At 43.5% G+C, this 21,379-nt stretch overlaps 1 protein-coding gene across 1 annotated transcript in view; it reads left to right on the forward strand.

The window, feature by feature from the left end:
• The window catches only part of npas3 (neuronal PAS domain protein 3), a gene marked incomplete at its 5' end in the record, with an annotated part of 122,615 nt that overhangs the window by 85,311 nt on the left and 15,925 nt on the right, over window positions 1-21,379 (forward strand). Inside the window, 3 exons of the mRNA XM_084013870.1 lie at window positions 3,634-3,814; window positions 18,279-18,397; window positions 20,955-21,148. Of these exons, the coding sequence (XP_083869996.1) occupies window positions 3,634-3,814; window positions 18,279-18,397; window positions 20,955-21,148 (494 nt within the window). The remainder of the gene's footprint in view (window positions 1-3,633; window positions 3,815-18,278; window positions 18,398-20,954; window positions 21,149-21,379) is intronic.

Genomic DNA, 21,379 nt, shown 5'->3' on the forward strand with positions numbered 1-21,379 from the left:
AGCTGGATTCACTGGATCTAGCAAGACCCACGTGGGCTGGTTCACCCCAACTGGAGGAACCCAGAATAAAGTATTGATCTGTGATTTAATATCAATAACCAGATGAAAATGATGCTGAAATAACTCCATCATGATGGTGATCAGTAAAAAGTGCTGTGTCATGCTTTATTAGGTCTGTCTGCAAGACCACAAGATAACTACTTTTAAAACGCTGGTTTTCTGAATGGAGTCTGGTTGATGGGTGCTAGGCTACGCTAACATTGTAGCTGCTCCATCAACACTCCAAATAAGGTCATCTAGACATAAATACAGCAGAGACCTTGTTGTTTGGACCACAGACAGTCTCTGGTTCCTCCACATAGTCTGGTCTGGTCTCTGGACTCATGTGAGCTACTATCTAGACCTCTGGGGGACCACAGACAGTCTCTGGTTTCTCCACATAGTCTGGTCTGGTCTCTGGACTAATGTGAGCTACTATCTAGACCTCTGGGGGACCACAGACAGTCTCTGGTTTCTCCACATAGTCTGGTCTGGTCTCTGGACTAATGTGAGCTACTATCTAGACCTCTGGGGGACCACAGACAGTCTCTGGTTTTTCCACATAGTCTGGTCTGGTCTCTGGACTAATGTGAGCTACTATCTAGACCTCTGGGGGACCACAGACAGTCTCTGGTTTCTAGTCTGGTCTGGTCTCTGGACTCATGTGATACAACCCTCACTCAGCTGTAATTACAGCCTCCTCCATCACACACGTCTAAAAATATGGAGAGGAGGCTGATAAGCGAGGAAGGACAGCTACAAACACACTCGCTTGACATTTAGTCCTCCGTCTCCGGTTTTTGGACGCCGCCTGGTTATCACCATCACTCTTGTTGTCTTTTGTCACTCGGCGTCTCGGAGGACAAGCGAGGCGATAAAAAGCCGGCCGACGTCTCCGTCTCGTTTTAATACGTTTTATCTGAAGACTCTCGATGGACAAACAATGTCAAAACTTCAGCTGACGGCAGCGTCGAGTTTCAAACCCTTCAACTGTTCCTGCTTCTCTGATTGGCTGCTGCTTTGTTGAAGTGGACGTTCGAACACGTAGTTTATTTGTTGTATTTGTTGACACTTTATGGCCAAAAGTAGTTTACATCAGATTAATATCTTGATTAAACAAAACTGATCTTTGTGTCTTTTAGTAGTTAAATTAAGTAGGTAAAGATTTATTGATCTACGTAATATTCTGATGCAAAACGTTACCTTAGGTTTTTTCCATTTTTCATTATATTCTATAACTCTATTAATACACATATATTCAATTTAAAATTGTGAATTGTTTGAGATCAAAAACGTTCTTAAAAAGTCGGGAACTTTAACAAGCACCCTTTTTAAAAGAAGAATTGTTGTAATGAAGATGATAAACATTCTGACTTTTATGCCCCTATGTTGAAAAGCACCCACATCACTGGAATCCTACATTTCCCATGATGCAACTCAATAGCATGTCTTTCATTAGACCCACATCCGTAACACTTCAAATTTGAATGCATCGGTCATTCGAGTCCAATGCATTTATTTGAAATAATTATGAAGTGTGGAATTCCTCTAAAAGTAAACCCCCAGTTTCTCCCTCTACGTTGACTTACAGGGTTGAATGTTTCTGGCTCTAAAAGGTCCCAATAACAACATCTCTGATCCGGATCGTCATCCATCAGGAGAACCTCCTCGTCCTTCCAACATCTCCGGCGTGTTTGCCAACGTTCGACACGGACTCGAAGGCCGCCGGCCTATAAAAACCCAAAACAACCACATTATAACGACATTAAATCTCTTGGCCAACCTCTGAGGAAACACTGAGAGGGTGACATGATGTATATCTGCCGTGGTTGCCAAGGTTTCTGGGCTGATTAAAAAAAAACTCCCAGATTGCCGAATGTCTTCCACACGTTTAGGCAAAATAAAGAAGAAATCTTATAATCCTCATTTTAACTTCAGTAATCTGAAGTGTATCCTTTCAAAAGAAACAATTTGACTTTTTCCCTCCAGCTGATTCTATATTTACGTCATTTTTTTTAATATTGTGTCTTCATCTTCCAACATTTAGTCTTTGGTTATGTGATATTTTGTGTCTTTGTGGTGGCTGTAAGCGTTAAATGTATCCGTATAAAACATTAACGAGCAATTTTTTTATTTGTGTTGGAATAAACACGACTTTACGTTCTCGTAAGAAAGTGAACTTCTCCGAGCCGGTGTGCTTTCTAACTCCGTAAGCGTTGTCCATTCCAGTCGGCTGTCTCAGCGCCTCGTTCTCCTCCTGGTGATCCGCTCCGGTGATCCGCTCCGGTGATCCGCTCCACCGGTGACTTTATGGAAAACAGTTGTGCCAAGTTTTAATTGATTAAGAAGTCGGCGTGTTATTGCGAGGAGGAACAATGTAGATCCAATTAGCACTGTAACGTGTAAACATGAACACTAACTCCCACGGTGCACCAGGGGTCTGTGTGTGTGTGTGTGTGTGTGTGTGTGTGTGTGTGTGTGTGTGTGTGTGTGTGTGTGTGTGTGTGTGTGTGTGATCAGCGATCATGCTCATTTCTTAATCATCACTTTCTGCTTCAGATGAGACTTTATGAGGGGACTAAATTGCCTTAAAGGGATTTCTTATTAAAGGGGATTACACCCATGTAATACAATATAATCCCCTTTGTCCCAGTGGACCCCCAAAAACCTGAAGACACACACACACACACACACACACACACACAAAACCAGATTAGCACGGTGGAAATAATCGTGTACGATGTTTTTTTCGAACGCACCACAAAACTATGATCACGTTAAAAGTGCCGTACTTAATTGTGTGTGTGTTTGTGTCAATTACACACAAGTATCATTGTGTGTGTTTATAACCTTGATGTGCATGTGTGTGCGTGTGTGTGTGTGTGTGTATAATGCTGGTGATTTGGCGGCGCTCCCTCGTCTCATCCCCAATTAACGAAGACAAATCCGCTTCTATCGCTGCTAATGAGAGTGTTTAAGGTGAAGGGACTCTGTGTTTATTTAATAAGAAGAAGCTTATTTATTCCATTTCCATGAGAAGGAAAAAGACACCGCCGATTCACTGAGGGACGGATTAGAGGAGGAGGAGGAGGAGGAGGAGGAAAAAGAGCTGGAGAGAAAGGGAACGATGCTTGGAGGGGGATAGGAAAGCTTGGAGGAGGTGAAGGAGGAGGAGGAGGAAGGTGGCGTGAAAGAGGAAGAGGAGTGAACTCTGAGAAGAAGAAGAAGAGTTTAATGAGGAAATAAGATGAAGAGAGAAGAAGAAGAGAAAGTGGGTGATGATTTGTAAAAGGTGTTTGAGGATAAATTAGATGAGAACGAAGCAGGAAGAAAAGGTGGAGAAGGTGATTGTAAATTGGCTTTTCAAAATAAACTTCACAGGAAGTGAGGAAAAAGCGTGTCTGACGTTAACTAACGATGACAAAATGCTTTTAGTTTCACAAAAAAAAAGAAGAAAACCAGCATTCAACAGAAACACTGCAAACCCTCTTTAACGTCTTGACAATTTAAGCAAACTTTTTAGACTTGACGGAAACATGACCTGTAATCCAGAAGGTGGAGTAACGTCCATGAACTGTCTCTCTCTCGGTGCAGGTGGAGCTGACGGGCAGCAGCGTCTTCGACTACGTCCACCCCGGCGACCACGTAGAGATGGCCGAGCAGCTCGGCATGAAGCTCCCGCCGGGCCGAGGGATGTCTTTGTCCCAGGGCACCGTCAACGAGGACGGGGCGTCGTCGGCCTCGTCGTCATCGCACTCCGAGACGCCCGAACCAGGTAAGACCGCTTCCCCCACAATGCATCAGGGCGAGGTTGTTGTAGCTTTTAACAATCAAAGAGAAGGAAGAAAGCATGAAATGATGAATAGACCTGTCAATCAGCAGGTAAGCCCCGCCCCCTAAGGCATCCCATTGAGACCATAAACTCATGTTTACAATGTTTACTGAGATAATACATCAAGAGAGAAGTAGGACCATTTTCTCATAGACTTCTATACAACCAGAGAGGAGTCGCCCCCTGGTGGCCAGCAGAGAGAAGTAGGACCATTTTCTCATAGACTTCTATACAACCAGAGAGGAGTCGCCCCCTGGTGGCCAGCAGAGAGAAGTAGGACCATTTTCTCATAGACTTCTATACAACCAGAGAGGAGTCGCCCCCTGGTGGCCAGCAGAGAGAGTGACAAGTTTAAGGCACTTCAGTGTTGGCTTCACTTCTCAGAGGTTTGGTGCCTGATCTATATATTTGTGTGTTTTTTTAAGATTTACATCTTTTTACATCTAAGTTTTGATGAGTGCATTATACTACTATTACTTAAAAATACTGACTGCCCTGCTTTATCATGAAATGAACAGATCTTAAAGTGCTTTGTTTAAAGCAGAGAGAATGCAGCTTTAATGTAGATCAGCTTTGACTTCACTTTTCAGAACTGTTTCGGTGGATCAAGTAATGTCGCTACGTTTGCTTCGTCCAAATTACGTCAGACGAGAAGATCGATACCACTCATGCCTTGTCTGTTAAAGGTTCATCCGGCGGATGCGTAGCTTAGCTTAGCATAACGACTGAAAGTGGGAACACTTTTTTGTGATTTGTGTGCAGACTAAACAAACGACGGATTTAAAAATGTGGGAATAAGTTGAATTCTCCTTCTTCTCTAAAATGCGGATTCTCCTCTAAATAAATCTGAAGTTTTGTGTCACTCTCTGACCTTGATGCCCTCTTCCACACTCATCCCCCCCGATATCCCAGAATTCCCTGCTGCGAGTGTAGAATATATTCAGTGGCGCCACGTTGTAAAGCGTAAAAGGACACATTCCTCATCGGGATTCCATCTGTCCTTTTCTTTTATCCTGTCCAAATGCTTTTCATTGTGCTTCCCTCTCTCTCTCTCTGATGATAATTTCAGTATTAGGGGGGAAAATCCATTTATAAATTAAACAAAATGACTTGATATCCATCGAGTCCCTTAGTTCATCAGCCTGTTCAAACAAGGAGGGGAAGATTGGCTTCGCGGCAGGCCGAGGGGTCTTCGGAGACGGCGCGGTAATTAGATCTTGCTGCGGATTTATTCCTTGGCTGATTTGGCTGCTGGTTGATGGGCGAAGGGAGGGGCGGCTTTAAATTAATTGGAGTTCCACATTTGAGGTTTTTTTTTGTTCTTTGACTTTTCCCCCCCAAAAAAATATAAACGAGTCTTCCCCTGACGGGCCGCTGAAGAAAAAAAAAAACGGAGACGGAGAGACGGACGGGGAAAATGTGAGGACATTTGTGTGGCCGTCAATGTCAATATGTCTGCAGGGAAACGATAAGGAGGAGATCTGGAGAAAAAAAAAGACGTATGGGTGTTTCCCTGATGCTAATTTGACCTAAAGATAGAAAGATATGAAGACACTGAAGAAGAAGAAGATTTATATGAATATCTCAGCAATTCCCAAAGTTAATTTGACCAGAGAGAAAGAGGAGGAGAAGGAGGAAGGAGGCGATGAGGACAAAGGTGTTTGTTCTGCCATGTTAATTTGTCTGGAGAGAGAGAGAGACTGAGACGGGTTCACACAGACATGTATGTGAGTGATCCCCAGTGATAATGTGACCAGAGAGGAGGATTAGGATTCATGTATGTGTTCTTTAATGTTAATTTATCTGGCGGAGGAGGAGGAGGATGTGGAGGAATGAGGAGGAGGGTCGGCGTGAATCTGTATGAGTGTCTCCCAGGAGGAGGAGGCGGGGCTTATATCAGGTGTCCTGTTTTTCCTTCCTTTCAGAGGCGAAACTATATGAATGAGAAGATCTGGTTGCCTTGACGACGCCACAGTCCGCTGTGTTCTCTTGCAACCCGGCCGTTAAATAGGCACGAAATTAATGTTTAAAGCTAACGTTGGTTTTGTTCTTTATAGCTAATGTTGGTTTTGTTTAAAGCTAACGTTGGTTTTGTTCTTTAAAGCTAATGTTGGTTTTGTTTAAAGCTAACATTGGTTTTGTTCTTTAAAGCTAACGTTGGTTTTGTTCTTTAAAGCTAACGTTGGTTTTGTTAAAAGCAAACGTTGGTTTTGTCTAAAGATAACGTTGGTTTTGTTAAAAGCTAACGTTGGTTTTGTTTAAAGATAACGTTAGTTTTGTTGTCTAAAGATAACGTTGGGTTTTTTTTGTCTAAAGATAATGTTGGTTTTATTTGTGTTTGTTGGTTTGACCTTGTGTATTCGGAAAGGCGCCCTTAAATACAATGCATTATGATAATTGTCCCAGTTGTTCTGAGCTATTAAGCCCCTCCCACAACGCAGCCTAAAAACGATCACAAAGTCTCTTAATTTCCACTTGAAGTTCTAGTTAATAACCGGGTCTTACCTCCGTCATCACACATCAGACGTCTCCATCCTCTTAATTACCATCGCGCTCATGAAGTATTGAGATGGAGTTAAAATATGAGACGACCTTGGCGGGCGAGAGATCACTCTTTGAAGCTCGGCGCCGCCTTAAACGGCTTCTTGCACTTAAAGAGAGTCATCTTTAAAAGCACATGACGCAATCTGACTAATATCAGTCAAACTGAGGCGGAGAGGTGGGGGGGAGTTTATTTCAGTCTCATTCGGAAGGAGGAAGAACTTATTTCCTCTGTCATCTGGCTTTGACCTTTGACCTGCAGCTGTCACCGTGAAGGAAGTTTTCCCCAACTTGAAAACAGCTGTTTTTGTTGGGTTTTTTTTAAACTTGATAAGATGATATTCTTCTGACTTTCAGCACATTTAAATCCATCGTTCTCCATGGTTTTCCAAATTTCACCTAATTTACAAATCATGTTTGATATTTTGAGAAGAAAGTAATTATAGTGGCACTATAACTTTTTTTTTAAATTACCTTACTGTACTTTTAGAATTATTCTATTAATTACCTTTTGTACGCTTAATATTTTTAATGAAATATTATTAATACACTTAATTTTTTGAATTAAGTATTATTATTGGTACACTTCATATTTTTAATAAAATATTATTAGTACACTTAATATAAAAAAAAAACCTGCTGATCTCCATGAGTTCACTTTGCTCAAAGAGCTGAAGCGCTCTGAACAACCGGCCGGCTGCAGGTTTCCTTCATGTTCAAGCCGTCCGCAAGAAAAAAAAACACTTAATTGAGCATTTATTTCAATTTTCCCTCATCAGAGAGAAAAATTATATAATAAAAAAAAAAAACATTTTAAAAAACGAATCTGAAAGTCATTTAGGAAGAAACCGTGACTCTGCCCTCCAGGAAAACACCATAAGCTCTCCATTATGAGCTCCTGGCGGTCTAATTGTCCGCGGCATCGCCTTATTTCAACATCATAAGTCTTTGATTATTGTTGCTAATTATGCTATTAGCACAATGGAGGGGAATAATTCCTCATAATCGCTCACATTTATCATAATTACCAAAGTTTACAGTCACCTACGTTTAATGTCATTTAGAGCGGCCGCCGGCCAAGGACAGCCTCAGTGTGTGTGTGTGTGTGTGTGTGCGTGTGTGTGTGTGTGTGTGTGTGTATTTGACCTTTGCCTTCTGTCCTGGAGTCCAAATGACATTTCAAATGCAAATACAAACCAGTTCACCGTTCACAGTTATAGGTGTAGCATGTTGCCGTGAGGAAGTGTAGCATGTTGCCGTGAGGAAGTGTAACATGTAGCAGGGAGGAAGTGTAGCATGTTGCCGTGAGGAAGTGTAGCATGTTGCAGGGAGGAAGTGTAACATGTCGCAGTGAGGAAGTGCAGCACGTTGCAGGGAGGAAGTGTAGCATATAGCAGGGAGGAAGTGTAACATGTTGCAGTGAGGAAGTGTAGCATGTTGCCGTGAGGAAGTGTAACATGTAGCAGGGAGGAAGTGTAGCATGTTGCCGTGAGGAAGTGTAGCATGTTGCAGGGAGGAAGTGTAACATGTCGCAGTGAGGAAGTGCAGCACGTTGCAGGGAGGAAGTGTAGCATATAGCAGGGAGGAAGTGTAACATGTTGCAGTGAGGAAGTGTAGCATGTTGCCGTGAGGAAGTGTAACATGTAGCAGGGAGGAAGTGTAGCATGTTGCCATGAGGAAGTGTAGCGTGTTGCAGGGAGGAAATGTAACATGTAGCAGGGAGGAAGTGCAGCACATTGTAGGGAGGAAGTGTAGCATGTAGCAGGGAGGAAGTGTAACATGTTGCAGTGAGGAAGTGTAGCATGTAGCAGGGAGGAAGTGTAACATGTTGCAGTGAGGAAGTGCAGCACGTTGCAGGGAGGAAGTGTAGCACGTTGCAGTGAGGAAGTGTAGCACGTTGCAGTGTAGCATGGTTTAACTCCATCACTAACACAAGGAGAGTGTTTTGTCAGCTCTGCCTCGTTGTCAGACCGGCTAAACGACTTCCACGCAGCAGCAGATCCTCTAAACTCTCACTCACTGGGAGAATTAGTCACAATGGATTTAGCCAAAGTGCTGAAATTAATTAAATCAGTGTCACGAGTGTGTTTTAAAGCAACGCAATAAAAACCCACTTGAGGCAAACAAAGAACTTTTTCTGACACGGAGGATTATTGCTAAAACTAAATTATCCATTCGGTTAAGTTTTATTAAACCGCCCGCTGCTCTAAATGGAATCTTTAGAGTACACAATAGCCAATCACAGGCCATTGTTATTGGAGTTTTCTAATTAGGCTCCTTAACGAGGACGGGTCTGTTTACAATGGGAGCCAGAGCTGCTCCGATAACAGGCAGAGGACAGGGCAGCGCCGGACGGCAAATAAAGCGCTCCCCTCCGCTATCAGTCTGTCACGGCGGCGATAACACAGAACTTCTCAAGGTTCAGGACTCAACTTTTAATTTGTGGAGTGTGTGTGTGTGTGTGTGTGTGTGTGTGTGTGTGTGTGTGTGTGTGTGTGTGTGTGTGTGTGTGTGTGTGTGTGTGTGTGTGCACATGCTCAATCACGTTAAAAGAGTTTAAAGAAGACGGTGTGTTAAACATGATGAAGAGGTGTGTGTGTGTGTGTCTGTGTGTGTGTTATGAGATGATTTTTATTGGATGATGAAGGAAGGACAGAAACAAAGCAAACAAACTGAAATGAATGGATGATGAGCAGCGTTGGAACGTTTTCTGACTCCTGATGATTTTAATTCATACTTTTAATCAACTTCACATTTATTTGAGAAAGTTACTCCAACATTCAGATTAATGACACATTTAATCTAACTAATAAACGACTGTGTATTATTACAGATTAAACCACCCAGCAGATTATAAAGTCATTAAAACAAACGTAAAAGTCATTAATTATTACAATTTATATCAATTCTCCATTATACAAAGTACTTCTACTTTTACTTTGAATGCATGACTTTAACTAACAGCAGAATATTTCTAATATTAATACTTTTTACTGAAGTGATGAACTGTAAATGGTGGTGTAGTGGGTAACACGGTCACCTCACAGCGAGAGGAAGGAAGGAAGGAAGGAAGGATGGAAGGAAGGAAGGAAGGAAGGAAGGAAGGAAGGAAGGAAGGAAGGATATTTCTCATCAAGACGACAAATGAAAGAAGGATGAAAACAGCAGTGAAAAGAGAGAGAGAGAGAGAGACAGAGGATGTCCTCAGGCGGCAGACAGCACAGCAGGAGGAGGTCAAAGGTCACCGCCCTACGGAGGCCGGCCAGGGTCAAAAACAGACAGAGTCACCGCGCCGCCGTCTGCCTCGCAGCGATCCGACTCGTAACTCGTCTGGGAGGAAAGTTTCCGATCATCATCATCATCACATAATCATAACGTTGGCCGTGTTGATAAATCAGACGGGCTCTAATTGATCTGAAAAGAATCCTCATTAGTTACAGCGGTAATATTTTTGGCAGTCAGGTTATTGATTTTTGATCTCCTTATTTAATCTCCTCACAAGTATTGATCTCCATTATCAATACATCAGTGTTTCTTTATTTGTTCGGGGTTTAAGAGTTTGGCATTTTGTGATGTGTCAATCAGCAGGTAAGCCCCGCCCCCTAAAGCATCTCCTGCTTTCTGGTCTGTCTGTCGCCCCCTGGTGGCCAGCAGAGAGAAGTAGGACAATTTCCTCATAGACTTCTATACAACCAGAGAGGAGTCGCCCCCTGGTGGCCAGCAGAGAGAAGTAGGACCATTTTCTCATACACTTCTATACAACCAGAGAGGAGTCGCCCCCTGGTGGCCAGCAGAGAGAAGTAGGACCATTTTCTCATACACTTCTATACAACCAGAGAGGAGTCGCCCCCTGGTGGCCAGCAGGGAATTGACTTCACTTCTCAGTTTCTGCCTGATCTTGACTCCCACGTTCAACGTCCTGCTGCTGTAAATACTCACCAAATATGGATTGATCCGCCACTTAAAGTAGTCCCCACGTTTTCCTCCTTTTAGGAGATTGATGCTGAATCTATATATTCGTGTTTTTTACTAAATAATGTCAGATTTATCCTTAAAGAATCCTGACTTTTGCTCTGTTTTATTATGAAATGAATGAATACACCACCATCTAACTCCGGACTGATGTTTGACTCCCTCCAACACGACCACGGATCTTCTTTTGGCGGCAGCGTCAGATTCCGATCGGACGCCGCCGCAGCAAAAAGAAAGATCCATCGTCGTGTTGGAGGGAGTCAAACATCGCGCCGCATCTTCATTCTTCATTCTTCTTCTTCGTCTGATCGGAGACATGAAGTCGTAGTTTGTGTTCATCAGAAGCCGAGGCAGCTCTTCACTTAAACCGGTTAGCGACTCGAAGAACACGGCCGCCGCCGCCGCTGCGTCTATTCCTGCTCACGCCTTCCTCTGATTACCGATGTTAATCTGTTCACTCCATCCATCTGTCCTCTCTCTCTCTCTCTCTCCCTCTCCCCGTCACCACCGCCTGGATTCAATTATGCCAAACACACTCCTCGCTCTGTCATCCTCGCCCCTCTCTCTTCTTCTTCTTCTTCTTCTTCTTCTTCTTCTTCTTCTTCTTCTTCTTCTTCCTTTCTTGTTTGGTCGTCTTTTATCTGGGGATGCTGCTGTCGCCGGGCCAGACATGAACCAAAGAGAGAGAGAGAGAGAGAGAGACGAGTGAGTTAAGGAATGATAATTAAATCTAGCAGAGTGAAAAGAGAGAGAGTTGTTTACACATTAAATGTATAAACATGATGCCGAAGTAGCGACATAATGATGACGATTCATTAAAAGTGTGAAGTCTTGGTTTGCAAGACGAAAAGCTAACTACTGTTAAAACACTTGTTTTCTGAATGGAGTCTGGTTGGTGGGATTTTAGGACCCCAGAGAGACGGACAGTTTCCTGTTTGTGTTGCGTTCACTGTTTGTCCGGAGCTCCGGGTGTTTTCAGCGTAAATGCCACACAAGGACTCGCTGGACGCTGCGTTCAGGCGCCCGTCCTCTCTGTGGGACGTCTGATATTTGTGATGTTTTGTTGATATTTGTTTTGGTCTTGTTTTCTCTTCCCCTCCGACACGTCGCAGACAAACAGCGTTCCACACATGAGTCTCTTTTTAGAGTTTATTTATTCTATTTTTTATTCTTTTCTTTTGTGTTGCTTTTTGCAATTAATTTCTTCATTATTTACCTTTTGTGTGAACTTTCCTTTATGTTTTCTTTTGTCTTCCCACCCTGTAATTTCTGATATTTTTTGTGTTTTATATTTTCTTTGTTTTCCTTTCTGCTTTCTTTCTTTTGTTTTCGCATTTCCTCATTGTTTGTACGATAAAACTGATAAATAACAGTTCAAAAGGTTCACGATGCTTCAGGTGGGAGGAGGAATTATGAAGCTCTGGAATTGTTTTTCTACATCAAGAATATTTTTCCTTTGATCGCTAAGTGAACAGATTCAACACAAACGCTGAAGTGCCTTAAAACTGTCATTCTCTCTGCTGGCCACCAGGGGGCGACTCCTCTCTGGTTGTATAGAAGTCTATGAGAAAATGGTCCTACTTCTCTCTGCTGGCCACCAGGGGGCGACTCCTCTCTGGTTGTATAGAAGTCTATGAGAAAATGGTCCTACTTCTCTCTTGATTTGTTATCTCAGTATTATTAATTGTAAAAATGAATGTTACATTCATGGGAAGTTAGCTAGCATAGATGCCGGTTATTAGCATTGTAACAAACTTGCAATTTGCGTTTTTTTTCTCAGAACTTTTTTTTCATTGCGATAATCTGAACACTACTTTTATGATTAAAGTAAGGAAAGGAGCCGCTGCTGGTTAAACTCCAAATAAAGTTTTCCACAAACTTCATTCCGATTTTTAATTTAAATCTTCGCATCTTTAATGTTCCGTTATCTGTAATAAAATCCTCTGATTCATGTCGTTCATTTTACTTTTACATATGCCATAAAACTCATGTAGGGCCGCGTGTCCACACACACTTCCTCTTCCTCTTTCCTCTCCTCTTCCTCCCTCTCTTCTTCCTCTTTCCTCTCCTCTTCCTCCCTCTTTTCTTCCTCTTTCCTCTCCTCTTCCTCCCTCTCCTCTTCCTTTCTTCTCCTCTTCCTCCCTCTCTTCTTCCTCTTTCTTCTCCTCTTCCTCCCTCTCTTCTTTCCACTTCCTCCCTCTCATCTTCCTCTTTCTTCTCCTCTTCCTCCCTCTCTTCTTTCCATTTACCTCTTCTTCGTCGCTTCCCTTCCGTCTCCGTCCGATTCTGCTTTTATTCGCCGTCTCCTTTGCGTTCGTAGATCCGTCCCCAAAGGAGGAAGAAGAGAGGCTAAAGATGGCTTAGAGGGGCCTTAAGAGTCCTGTCATAGTGAGCTCACTGAGGAAGAGGAGGAGGAGGAGGAAGGGGGTCTCTGAGGAGGAAGACGGGAGACAAGAGGAGAGAAAGAAAGACAAAGCCGGGATCAAGGCGTCTCCAGACTATTAGAGCACTGTTTGATTTGAGCTCATTGTCCTGATAAGGCTGTCAAAATTAAAGTTTTTTTTTATCACTGCGAAGTGGAGGACGATGTTGGATGGGGGGGGGGAGTGAGGAAGAGGAGGGGGAGGGAGGAGGTGAGGAAGAGGAGGGGGGAGTTGATTTAGCTCTCTTTACCTTTGGTTCCCAGGCTTTTACATTGTGGGAAATGGCTTTGAGGAAATCTATCATCCCTCAAACAGTGTGTGTGTGTGTGTGTGTGTAATGAAACTCTTTTTATTTTACTTTCACTGTCGACCACATGAAGACTGAACTTCCTCCTACTCTTCTTCGCTTTCATTCTGATCCCTCTCTTTAAACTCTTCCTCCTCCTCCTCCTCCTCCTCTGCATCATCTCCAGGCCTCCTACACCTCCTCTTTTTCTCCACTTCCTCTATCTCCTCCTCTCCCTCCTCATAGTAATTTCATTCTTTTCATCCTCACCTTTCTTTTTATCTCCTCCTCTCTCTCTTCCTCCCATCCCTCACCTCTTTCTTCACCCCGTCTCTCCAGTCCTCCACCTTCTCCTCTTCCTCCCTCCTTCTCTTCCTTCTTCTCCTCCCGCGCTTGTTTCCATTCCCCCCTTTCCTCCTCCCACCTTCAGTAAACCGAAAAATTATCACTTGGGCTTTTCTTCCCGACACAATTTGTCAAATCCTTCCTGATAGGAAACACATTCTATTCATAAGGCAAGTCTCGCCTCCTCCCCCACCTCCTCCCCCTCCCCCAACTGACGGTAGCAATTCAATTACAGCCGTGGAGGCGATAGTGAGCCGGAGAGGCAGGAAGATGACAGGACAGTTACAGAGTGTTTACACAATTAAACTTTCACTGACAATCCTCGTCTGTGATGAATGCCTCGACGCCCGCAGTGTGTGTGTTTCTACACACTCCCTTATTTCAGATCTTATATAAAAATATGTGTGTGTGTGTGTGTGTGTGTGTGTGTGTGTGTGTGTGTGTGTGTGTGTGTGTGTGTGTGTGTGTGTGTGCGTGTGCATGCAAGAAAGCGAACTAAGGCGCATTTGTCATGATTGCCTCTCGCCCGCCACCCCTCTCCTGATGTCCCTTGGCTCCTGCTGTTGCATTGTGGGTAAGAGGAGGGGGAGCCAAGGGAGGAAGTGATGGGGGAGAGAGAGAGAGAGAGAGAGAGAGAGAGAGAGAGAGAGAGAGGGAGGGACGGAGGTGAATGGAAAAACAAGAGGAGGAGAAACAATGATATAAAAAGGGGAGACGGAAGAGGGTCATGGGGGTCGTTGCCGATCCCCATGACCGTTGGCGATAACGGAAGAGTTCACCACCTGGTTCTGTTAGCTTAGCTTAGCTTAGCATAGAGACTGGCAGCAAGGGGAGAGAGAGAGAGAGAGTTCACACAGGGAGGTGGCGGGTCAAACAAACCCAGGATTTTCACCCAGCAGAGCACTGTCAGTGTCCCGAATTAAACGAAAGTTTAATCGCATTTTCCTAAAGCTAGCGTAGACGAGCGACACGAAAGTGACGCTCGATCGTCTCAGTTTGGATTTATTCGACGCGTTGAACGCGTGTATCAGCTTTTAAGTGATTTTTTATGTTACAAAAACTGCAGGAGAAACAGTCGGCGGCGCCTGCAGTTCCATCTCCCGCCAGAGAGGCCGCCAGAAGCAATGCGTCTCAAATCTTCCGGCCACTTTAACGTGCTACATGTGTCCGTCTTATCGGCCTTGTTATGTCCCACTTGTTAAGCCAATTAAACGTGTGTCTTCCATGGCGGCGGCGGTGGCGTTGAGGTCGCGGTGACCTTGCTGTAGCTTTTGTCTCGCCGTCACGTTAGCTGGTTATCAGTCGGACGCAACGGGCTCTCTGAACCAGGCGGCGCTATTAGACAAAGTCTGACAATGATACACTGTCCCACCGAGACTCACACACACACACACACACACACACACACACACACAGAAAACCCTCGGTACTCTGGGTATTGTCCAAACATCACAGGCGGAGGTGAGTTGTTCTTTTTAATGAATCGTTTGTCCTTCAGACGGGAAGTTTCCGTGCCGGAGATAATTAGGTCCCGGCGCCGCCGACACCTGCTGCCTTTGTGGCGCTAATCTCCGTCTTGTAGGAGCGCCGTCCCCGAAGACGCCACGGCAACGCGGCAACGCCAAGCAGAATGAGAAACACCCCGAATCCCCACACGCTCCTCCTCCTCCTCCTGTTCGCTGTTTGTCATCTTCCTCCTTTCCCTGCGTTTGCTGCAGATATTCTTCTCCCTCCTCCTCCTCCTCCTCCTCCTCTTCTTTCTGTTTTCTCCTCTTCTTTTCCACTCCTCCTTCTCTCTCCTCTTTCCTCATCCAACTTGTTTTATATTCATCTTTTCTTTCTTCTCTCACTACCACAGCTTCTCCTCCTCTTCCTCTTCTTCTCCTGTCGTTCCTCCTCCTTTGCTTCTTATCTTTCCCGAATTCTTCCTCCTCTTTTTTCGATCCTCCCATCCAACTTTTCCTTCTTCTTTCCCTCTTCTGTTTTTCTTCTTCTCCTCCTCTAATTGTCATATTCACTCTTCCTCCTTCTCCTCCTTTTTCAATCTTCCCCTCAAACTTTTCCTCCTCCCCTTTTTCGTCTGTTAGTTTTTCTTCTTCTATCTATCGCGGCTCCTCCTCCCCCTCCTCCCAATCATCTTCTCCTTCCTGTCTTCTTTTTCTTTCCATTTGTGCTCCTCAGCTTCCTTATCCTCTTCTTCTCCTTTTCCCCCTCCTCCTCCTCCTCCTCCTCCTTCTTCTTCTCTCACTTCATTCATGCAGAAATCGTTTAATTATACAAACACACACACACACACACTCACACACACACATACACTTGTATCCTTGGGAGGAGGTGCTGATGTGGAAGTGTGTGTGTTACAATGAAAGTGATATCTGTGTGTGTGTGTGTGTGTGTGTGTGTGTGTGTGTGTGTGTGTGTGTGTGTGTGTGTGTGTGTGTGTGTGTGTGTGTGTGTGTGTGTGTGTGTGTGAGTGAACTAATCCTATTAATTCAAAGTGAATAACAAAGAGAGAGAGAGAGTCCTGCTCCCCCGTCGATCGTCCGTCCTCCCTCTCCTCCTCTCCTCTCCTCCTCTTCCTCCATCATCATTATTCCTCCGTCAGATCGGCGGCTGATTTCCTGGAGGACCGAGAGACGGCCGACTGACGGAGGGGAGGGGGGGGAGACAGAGGGAGGAGGGAGAGCTTCACCTCCTCCTGGGAGGCCCAGTTTCCTCCCCTCTCTCTCTCACTTTCATTCTGTCTCCTCCTCCTCCCTTCCTTTCCATCTTTTCTCCCTCATCCTCCTCTCCTCCTCCCTCTCTTTCTCCCCCTTCTTCCATCCTCCTTCCTCTCTCTCCTCTACCTCTCCTCCTTCTCCTCTCTCTCTCCTCCTTTCATCCTCCTCCTATTTTTCTTCCCCTTATTTTTCCTCCTTCATTCTCGTTTCACTTTTACACTTCTTCCTTCTGTTCCTCCTTTCGTCATCCCCTCCTTTCTCTCTACTTTTCCCCTCACCTCTCCATCTCTTTCTTTTCCTTTCTCCTCCTCCTTCCTTCCTTCCCCTCTCTCCTCCTCTTTATCCTCTTCTCTCTCCCCCTTTTCCTCCCTCTCTCCTGACTTTTCCATCTTCTGTCACTCTTGATTTTCATCTCCTCTCACGCTCCGTCTCTCCTTCTCTTTTCTCCACCTCCTTGTTTGCTTCTTTCAACTCCTTCTCTTTTACTTTCTGATTGTTCTCCCCCTTTCTCTCCCTCTCTCTCCCCTTCTCTACTCTTTCTTTTGTCCCTCTCTTTCTTTTCCTTTTCCTTTATTTTCTTCTGTCTCCTCCTCATTTGTGTTCCTCCCTCCCTCTCCCCTCCTCCCTCCTCCCCCCTCCTCCCCCCCCCCCCCCCCCTCACCTCTTGTCTCACTCTCCTCAAGGACATTTATATTATAAAGGATGAATTTGCATATTAATTCATTTCTTTCAATTTTTTCAGATTAGACGTTGTCAACACGTATCAGCGCTGATCAAACTGCTGCGTCCACCAGAGACCTGTGTGTGTGTGTGTGTGTGTGTGTGTGTGTGTGTGTGTGTGTGTGTGTGTGTGTGTGTGTGTGTGTGTAAGGGGAGTTGTAAAGGAGGTAAAACAACCAGCTTCACAGTGTTCACAACAAAACACAGCACAACTCTCGTATGTATACGTATAAAGTACATATAATGTACACAATGTACTCTGATGAGACGTTGTTGGACACCACGTATCAGAATGTCCTCTCAGGAAAAAAGACAGTATTTATATCTTAAAATGCGTAAAATGTGATATAACATTTTTTGGTTGCGTTTTTTTTTTTTTTATTTTTTTAAATATTGTATTCTTGTAAATCACTTTGTGGATCGTGACATATGAAAGTAGATGTACTAAATAGAATAAATAAATAGAATAAATAAAATAATACAAGGACCTCGAGAGACTTTATGATTTCTGACTATCGTTTGTCTTGTTCTTGTTTGTGTTTAAGCCGAAGCTGAACAGAACAGGAAGTCCAGGACTTTAACACCAGGAGTTATTAATATTAATATAAATATTACTGAATAAAGTAAACAGAAAAAGACCGTCTGTTCTTCCTATGATGTAGTAAGAAAATATTAATATTAAATCTATTTTTTTAAATATAATATAGAAATTATGGATCACAATCAGAAAAAGTGTCCTCACAAGTACATCTGGTGTGTGTGTGTGTGTGTGTGTGTGTGTGTGTGTGTGTGTGTGTGTGATGAGACGTTTCCCAGCTGTCTCGGCTCCCATCACTCCTTCTGATGGATGGACGAGTTATGAATATGCAGTTCTGACGGCGGCTGACAAATGGAGCGTCTCACCTTCAGGAAGCCGCCGCTGCTTCCTGAAAGAGAGAGACGGGGGAGGGGGGGGGGGGGGGGGACTTCCTGTGTGGGATTTCGTCCCACGGCGACGATCTGACATGATTCTGGCGACACTTCGGCTTTCATGCTTTTATTTTGACAGTCACGACAGCTTTCAGAGGCTTTTAATTTGCCCCTGAATGTCCCGTTTGTCCCCCCCCCCCCCCTCATCTCGCCCCCTTGACGTGTTTTGACATTTCGCCGTCTGACGTGATGATGACTGACGGCTTGACGGCTGCTGTGATTGGCCGACGGGTCCTGCTGACAGAAGCGAATGTGTTTATTTGTTTTACACCGATTGAAGTCGTCGCTCACTTTACCGACGGCTCGCTGGGTCGGAACCTCTTTATTCATTCATCGAGTGTTTTAGTCAGGAAGATGAAATATGTCGTTATGTCTCGTTGAACGTGTGTGTGACGTGTGTGTGATGTGTGTGTGATGTGTTTCCCCCCCAGTGGAGTCCAGCAGTCCCAGTCTCCTGGCCCCCGATAACACTCTGGAACGCTCCTTCTTCATCAGGATGAAGTCCACGCTCACCAAGAGGGGGGTCCACATCAAGTCCTCAGGATATAAGGTGAACCATCGCTGCTCCAAGGGGGGGGGGGTTTCCACGCTTTCAGCTCTCAAACTCAGAGTGATTAGTCAGCGTATTTCATGTCTTCATCACTTACTTCCTGTCTTCATCACCTACTTCCTGTCGAGGTGATGAAGACATCAATTATTATTTCTATTGTGTTTGTGTCACTGCAATAAATATGATGTAAATATGTTGTTGCCACACACACACACACACACACACACACACAGAGGATCAGTGTTAACATCCTAAACCTGCTGACTCTTCCTTCACACTCTGGGAAGACGGGATTATGTGATCTGACCAACCTGTGTGTGTGTGTGTGTGTGTGTGTGTGTGTGTGTGTGTGTGTGTGTGTGTGTGTGTGTGTGTGTGTGTGTGTGTGTGTGTGTGTGTGTGATCTCCTCGAAGACAGAGGAATGTATTATCAGCCACTGGCTTATAGTCTTACTGTCTGTCATCACATGAAGTGATCCATATGGAAATATGTAATCCTACCGTGGACAAATGGCTACTGTGTGTGTGTGTGTGTGAGTGAGAGAGAGAGAGAGAGAGAGAGAGAGACTTATGGCATCTATAGTCCCTCATTTTTTTTAATTTTATTTGCATGTTTTCAGTTCATCCTAGTATTTCTACTGTTATCTTATTTTATTATTTTATTATATTTATATTATTTCAGAGTTTTCAGAAAAAAATATGTGCAATAATTAATGTTTAATGTAATAAAAGCTAGCGTTATAAAATAACTATTCATCAAGCTCTTTTCTAGATACTCAGGAAGCCTTCAAATGATAAATTATGAAAAATAAAAAGCTAGAAAACGATCGTTCACACAGTCGAGCATGAAATCAAACCGTTTATCGATCGCCAATGAAACGCTTCCTGCTGATTTTCCACATTAAAGCGCCACCAGAATGCTTTTAATATGAAAGAAACATCTGGGCAGGAAGTTTAACGTTGCTGGAAAAGTTACAGTATTAGTGTTATTATTATTCTGATTATTATTATGTATTTATTTTTTAATATTGTTGTGTATTATTGTTTGTTATTATTGTTTGTTATTATTGTTTGTTATTATTATTTTGTTATTAATATTTTATTATTTATTATTATTTGGATTATTAAAATTGTTATCATTATTTTATTTTATTTTTTTATTGTTTTTATTCTTATTATGACTAATTCACAATTAGTATATGAGATTATGATGGTAAAATATATTTAAAGACTGTTTTCACTGAAATCCTACGGTGTGTGTGTGTGTGTGTGTGTGTGTGTGTGTGCGTGTTTGTGTGTCTGTGTGTGTGTGTGTGTGTGTGTGTGTGTGTGTGTGTGTGTGTGTGTGTGTGTCTGTGTGTGTCGTATACCATGCTCCACCTGGCAGACTCAGATCACATGCAAATCACAGCGGAGGCAGAGAGACATAAATATTCATCCACACGCATGAATAAATTACAGCACACATATGCACCCGGTGACACACACACACACACACACACACACACACAGCACTATAGATAGTTAGCCCTTTGGAAGCAGCAGAGACGTGGAGGTGGAAGAAGCTGCAGCCCTTAAGCAAGGCAGCGATATCCGCTCGTTAACGTCTAAAGTTACTTTAAACCGTTACGGTTATCCTAAATTAATTATCAATATGTTTGCGTCACTCGGCACGACAATAAGTTTAGGATGACATCACGCTACAAAAGAAAAGTTGTTTATTTTATAGACCAAAGGAATCGAGGAGGAAACCCTAGGATTCGTCTTTTCCTCCGACTTCCTTCCTTCCTGCTTTGAACTTTTTTTCTGACACTTCTATTCTTAATCGTCGCCTCATGAATTAAAAAAGTGTTTTAAAAGACAAACATTCCCCGGCAGCGACGTGATTAACATTTCTCACAGATTTGTCGAAGCTTGGACGAGTTTGGAGCTCCTGATAATTACACCCTTCACTCACTGCTGTCTCCTCTTCCTCTTCCTCGTCTTCTTCCTCGTTCAGTTCAGGAAAATGACAAAATCAAATAGATTGAAAAAGCAAGTAAAATCCACAACTTCATCCCAACTGACCTTCTAGATGGTTCAGCCTGGATTCTCGCCTTCCTTTATGAAGAAGTAAATATAGAAAATCATATCAGAATATTAAAGAACAAACCACAAGGAAACAAAGAGTTTTGAAATGTAAGAATATATCTCAAGAAGTTTTGTGTGTTTGTTTAGTAACATTTTCTGACCTACAGACCTAACGTTTTTCTAAATATTCAAACTATTCGCAAATACTCTAAAAAAAAAAATGACGTTAAAATAAGCCAAAAAACCAATGTAGATGCTGAAGGTCTAAAGTAAACTGTCAAATATTAATTATTCAGATGCACTTGTTCGTAATCGAAAAAAAAACTGTTAATTTCACGCCAAAAGCTGAAACTGTTGTCATGGTAACGTTTGCAGAGAGTTCTTCAAAGCTTCTTGGAAACGTCGGCTAGCTGTAAAAATGTGTGGAACCTGTTCTCGGTGCACGTTTTCTTCTGTTGATATTAATCTACCCCCCCCCGGTGGTCAGGTGATCCACGTCACGGGGCGCCTGCGCATCAGGATGACGTTGACGCACAGCCGCTCGGTGCCCAATCAGATCATAGGGCTCGTGGTGGTGGCTCACGCCCTGCCGCCGCCGACCATCAACGAGGTCCGCATTGACTGTCAGATGTTCGTCACCCGAGTCAACATGGACCTCAAGATCATCTACTGCGAGAACAGGTACGGAAGCTAAAACGTGTACGGACGTGAAAAAAGTACGGAAGGCCAAAGCAGACAAAAGTGCAGGAGATGGAACTAAATTGTTGTTGTTTTGTTTTGAGGGACATTAAGTTAACGTTGGTTTTGTCGTCTAAAGCTAACGTTGGTTTTATCGCCTAAGCTAACGTTGGTTTTATTGTCTAAAGCTAATGTTGGTTTTATCTTCTAAAGCTAACGTTGGTTTTATCGTCT

The sequence above is a fragment of the Eutrigla gurnardus genome (genome assembly GCF_963514095.1).
Source record: "Eutrigla gurnardus genome assembly, chromosome: 7".
Lineage (NCBI taxonomy): Eukaryota > Metazoa > Chordata > Actinopteri > Perciformes > Triglidae > Eutrigla > Eutrigla gurnardus.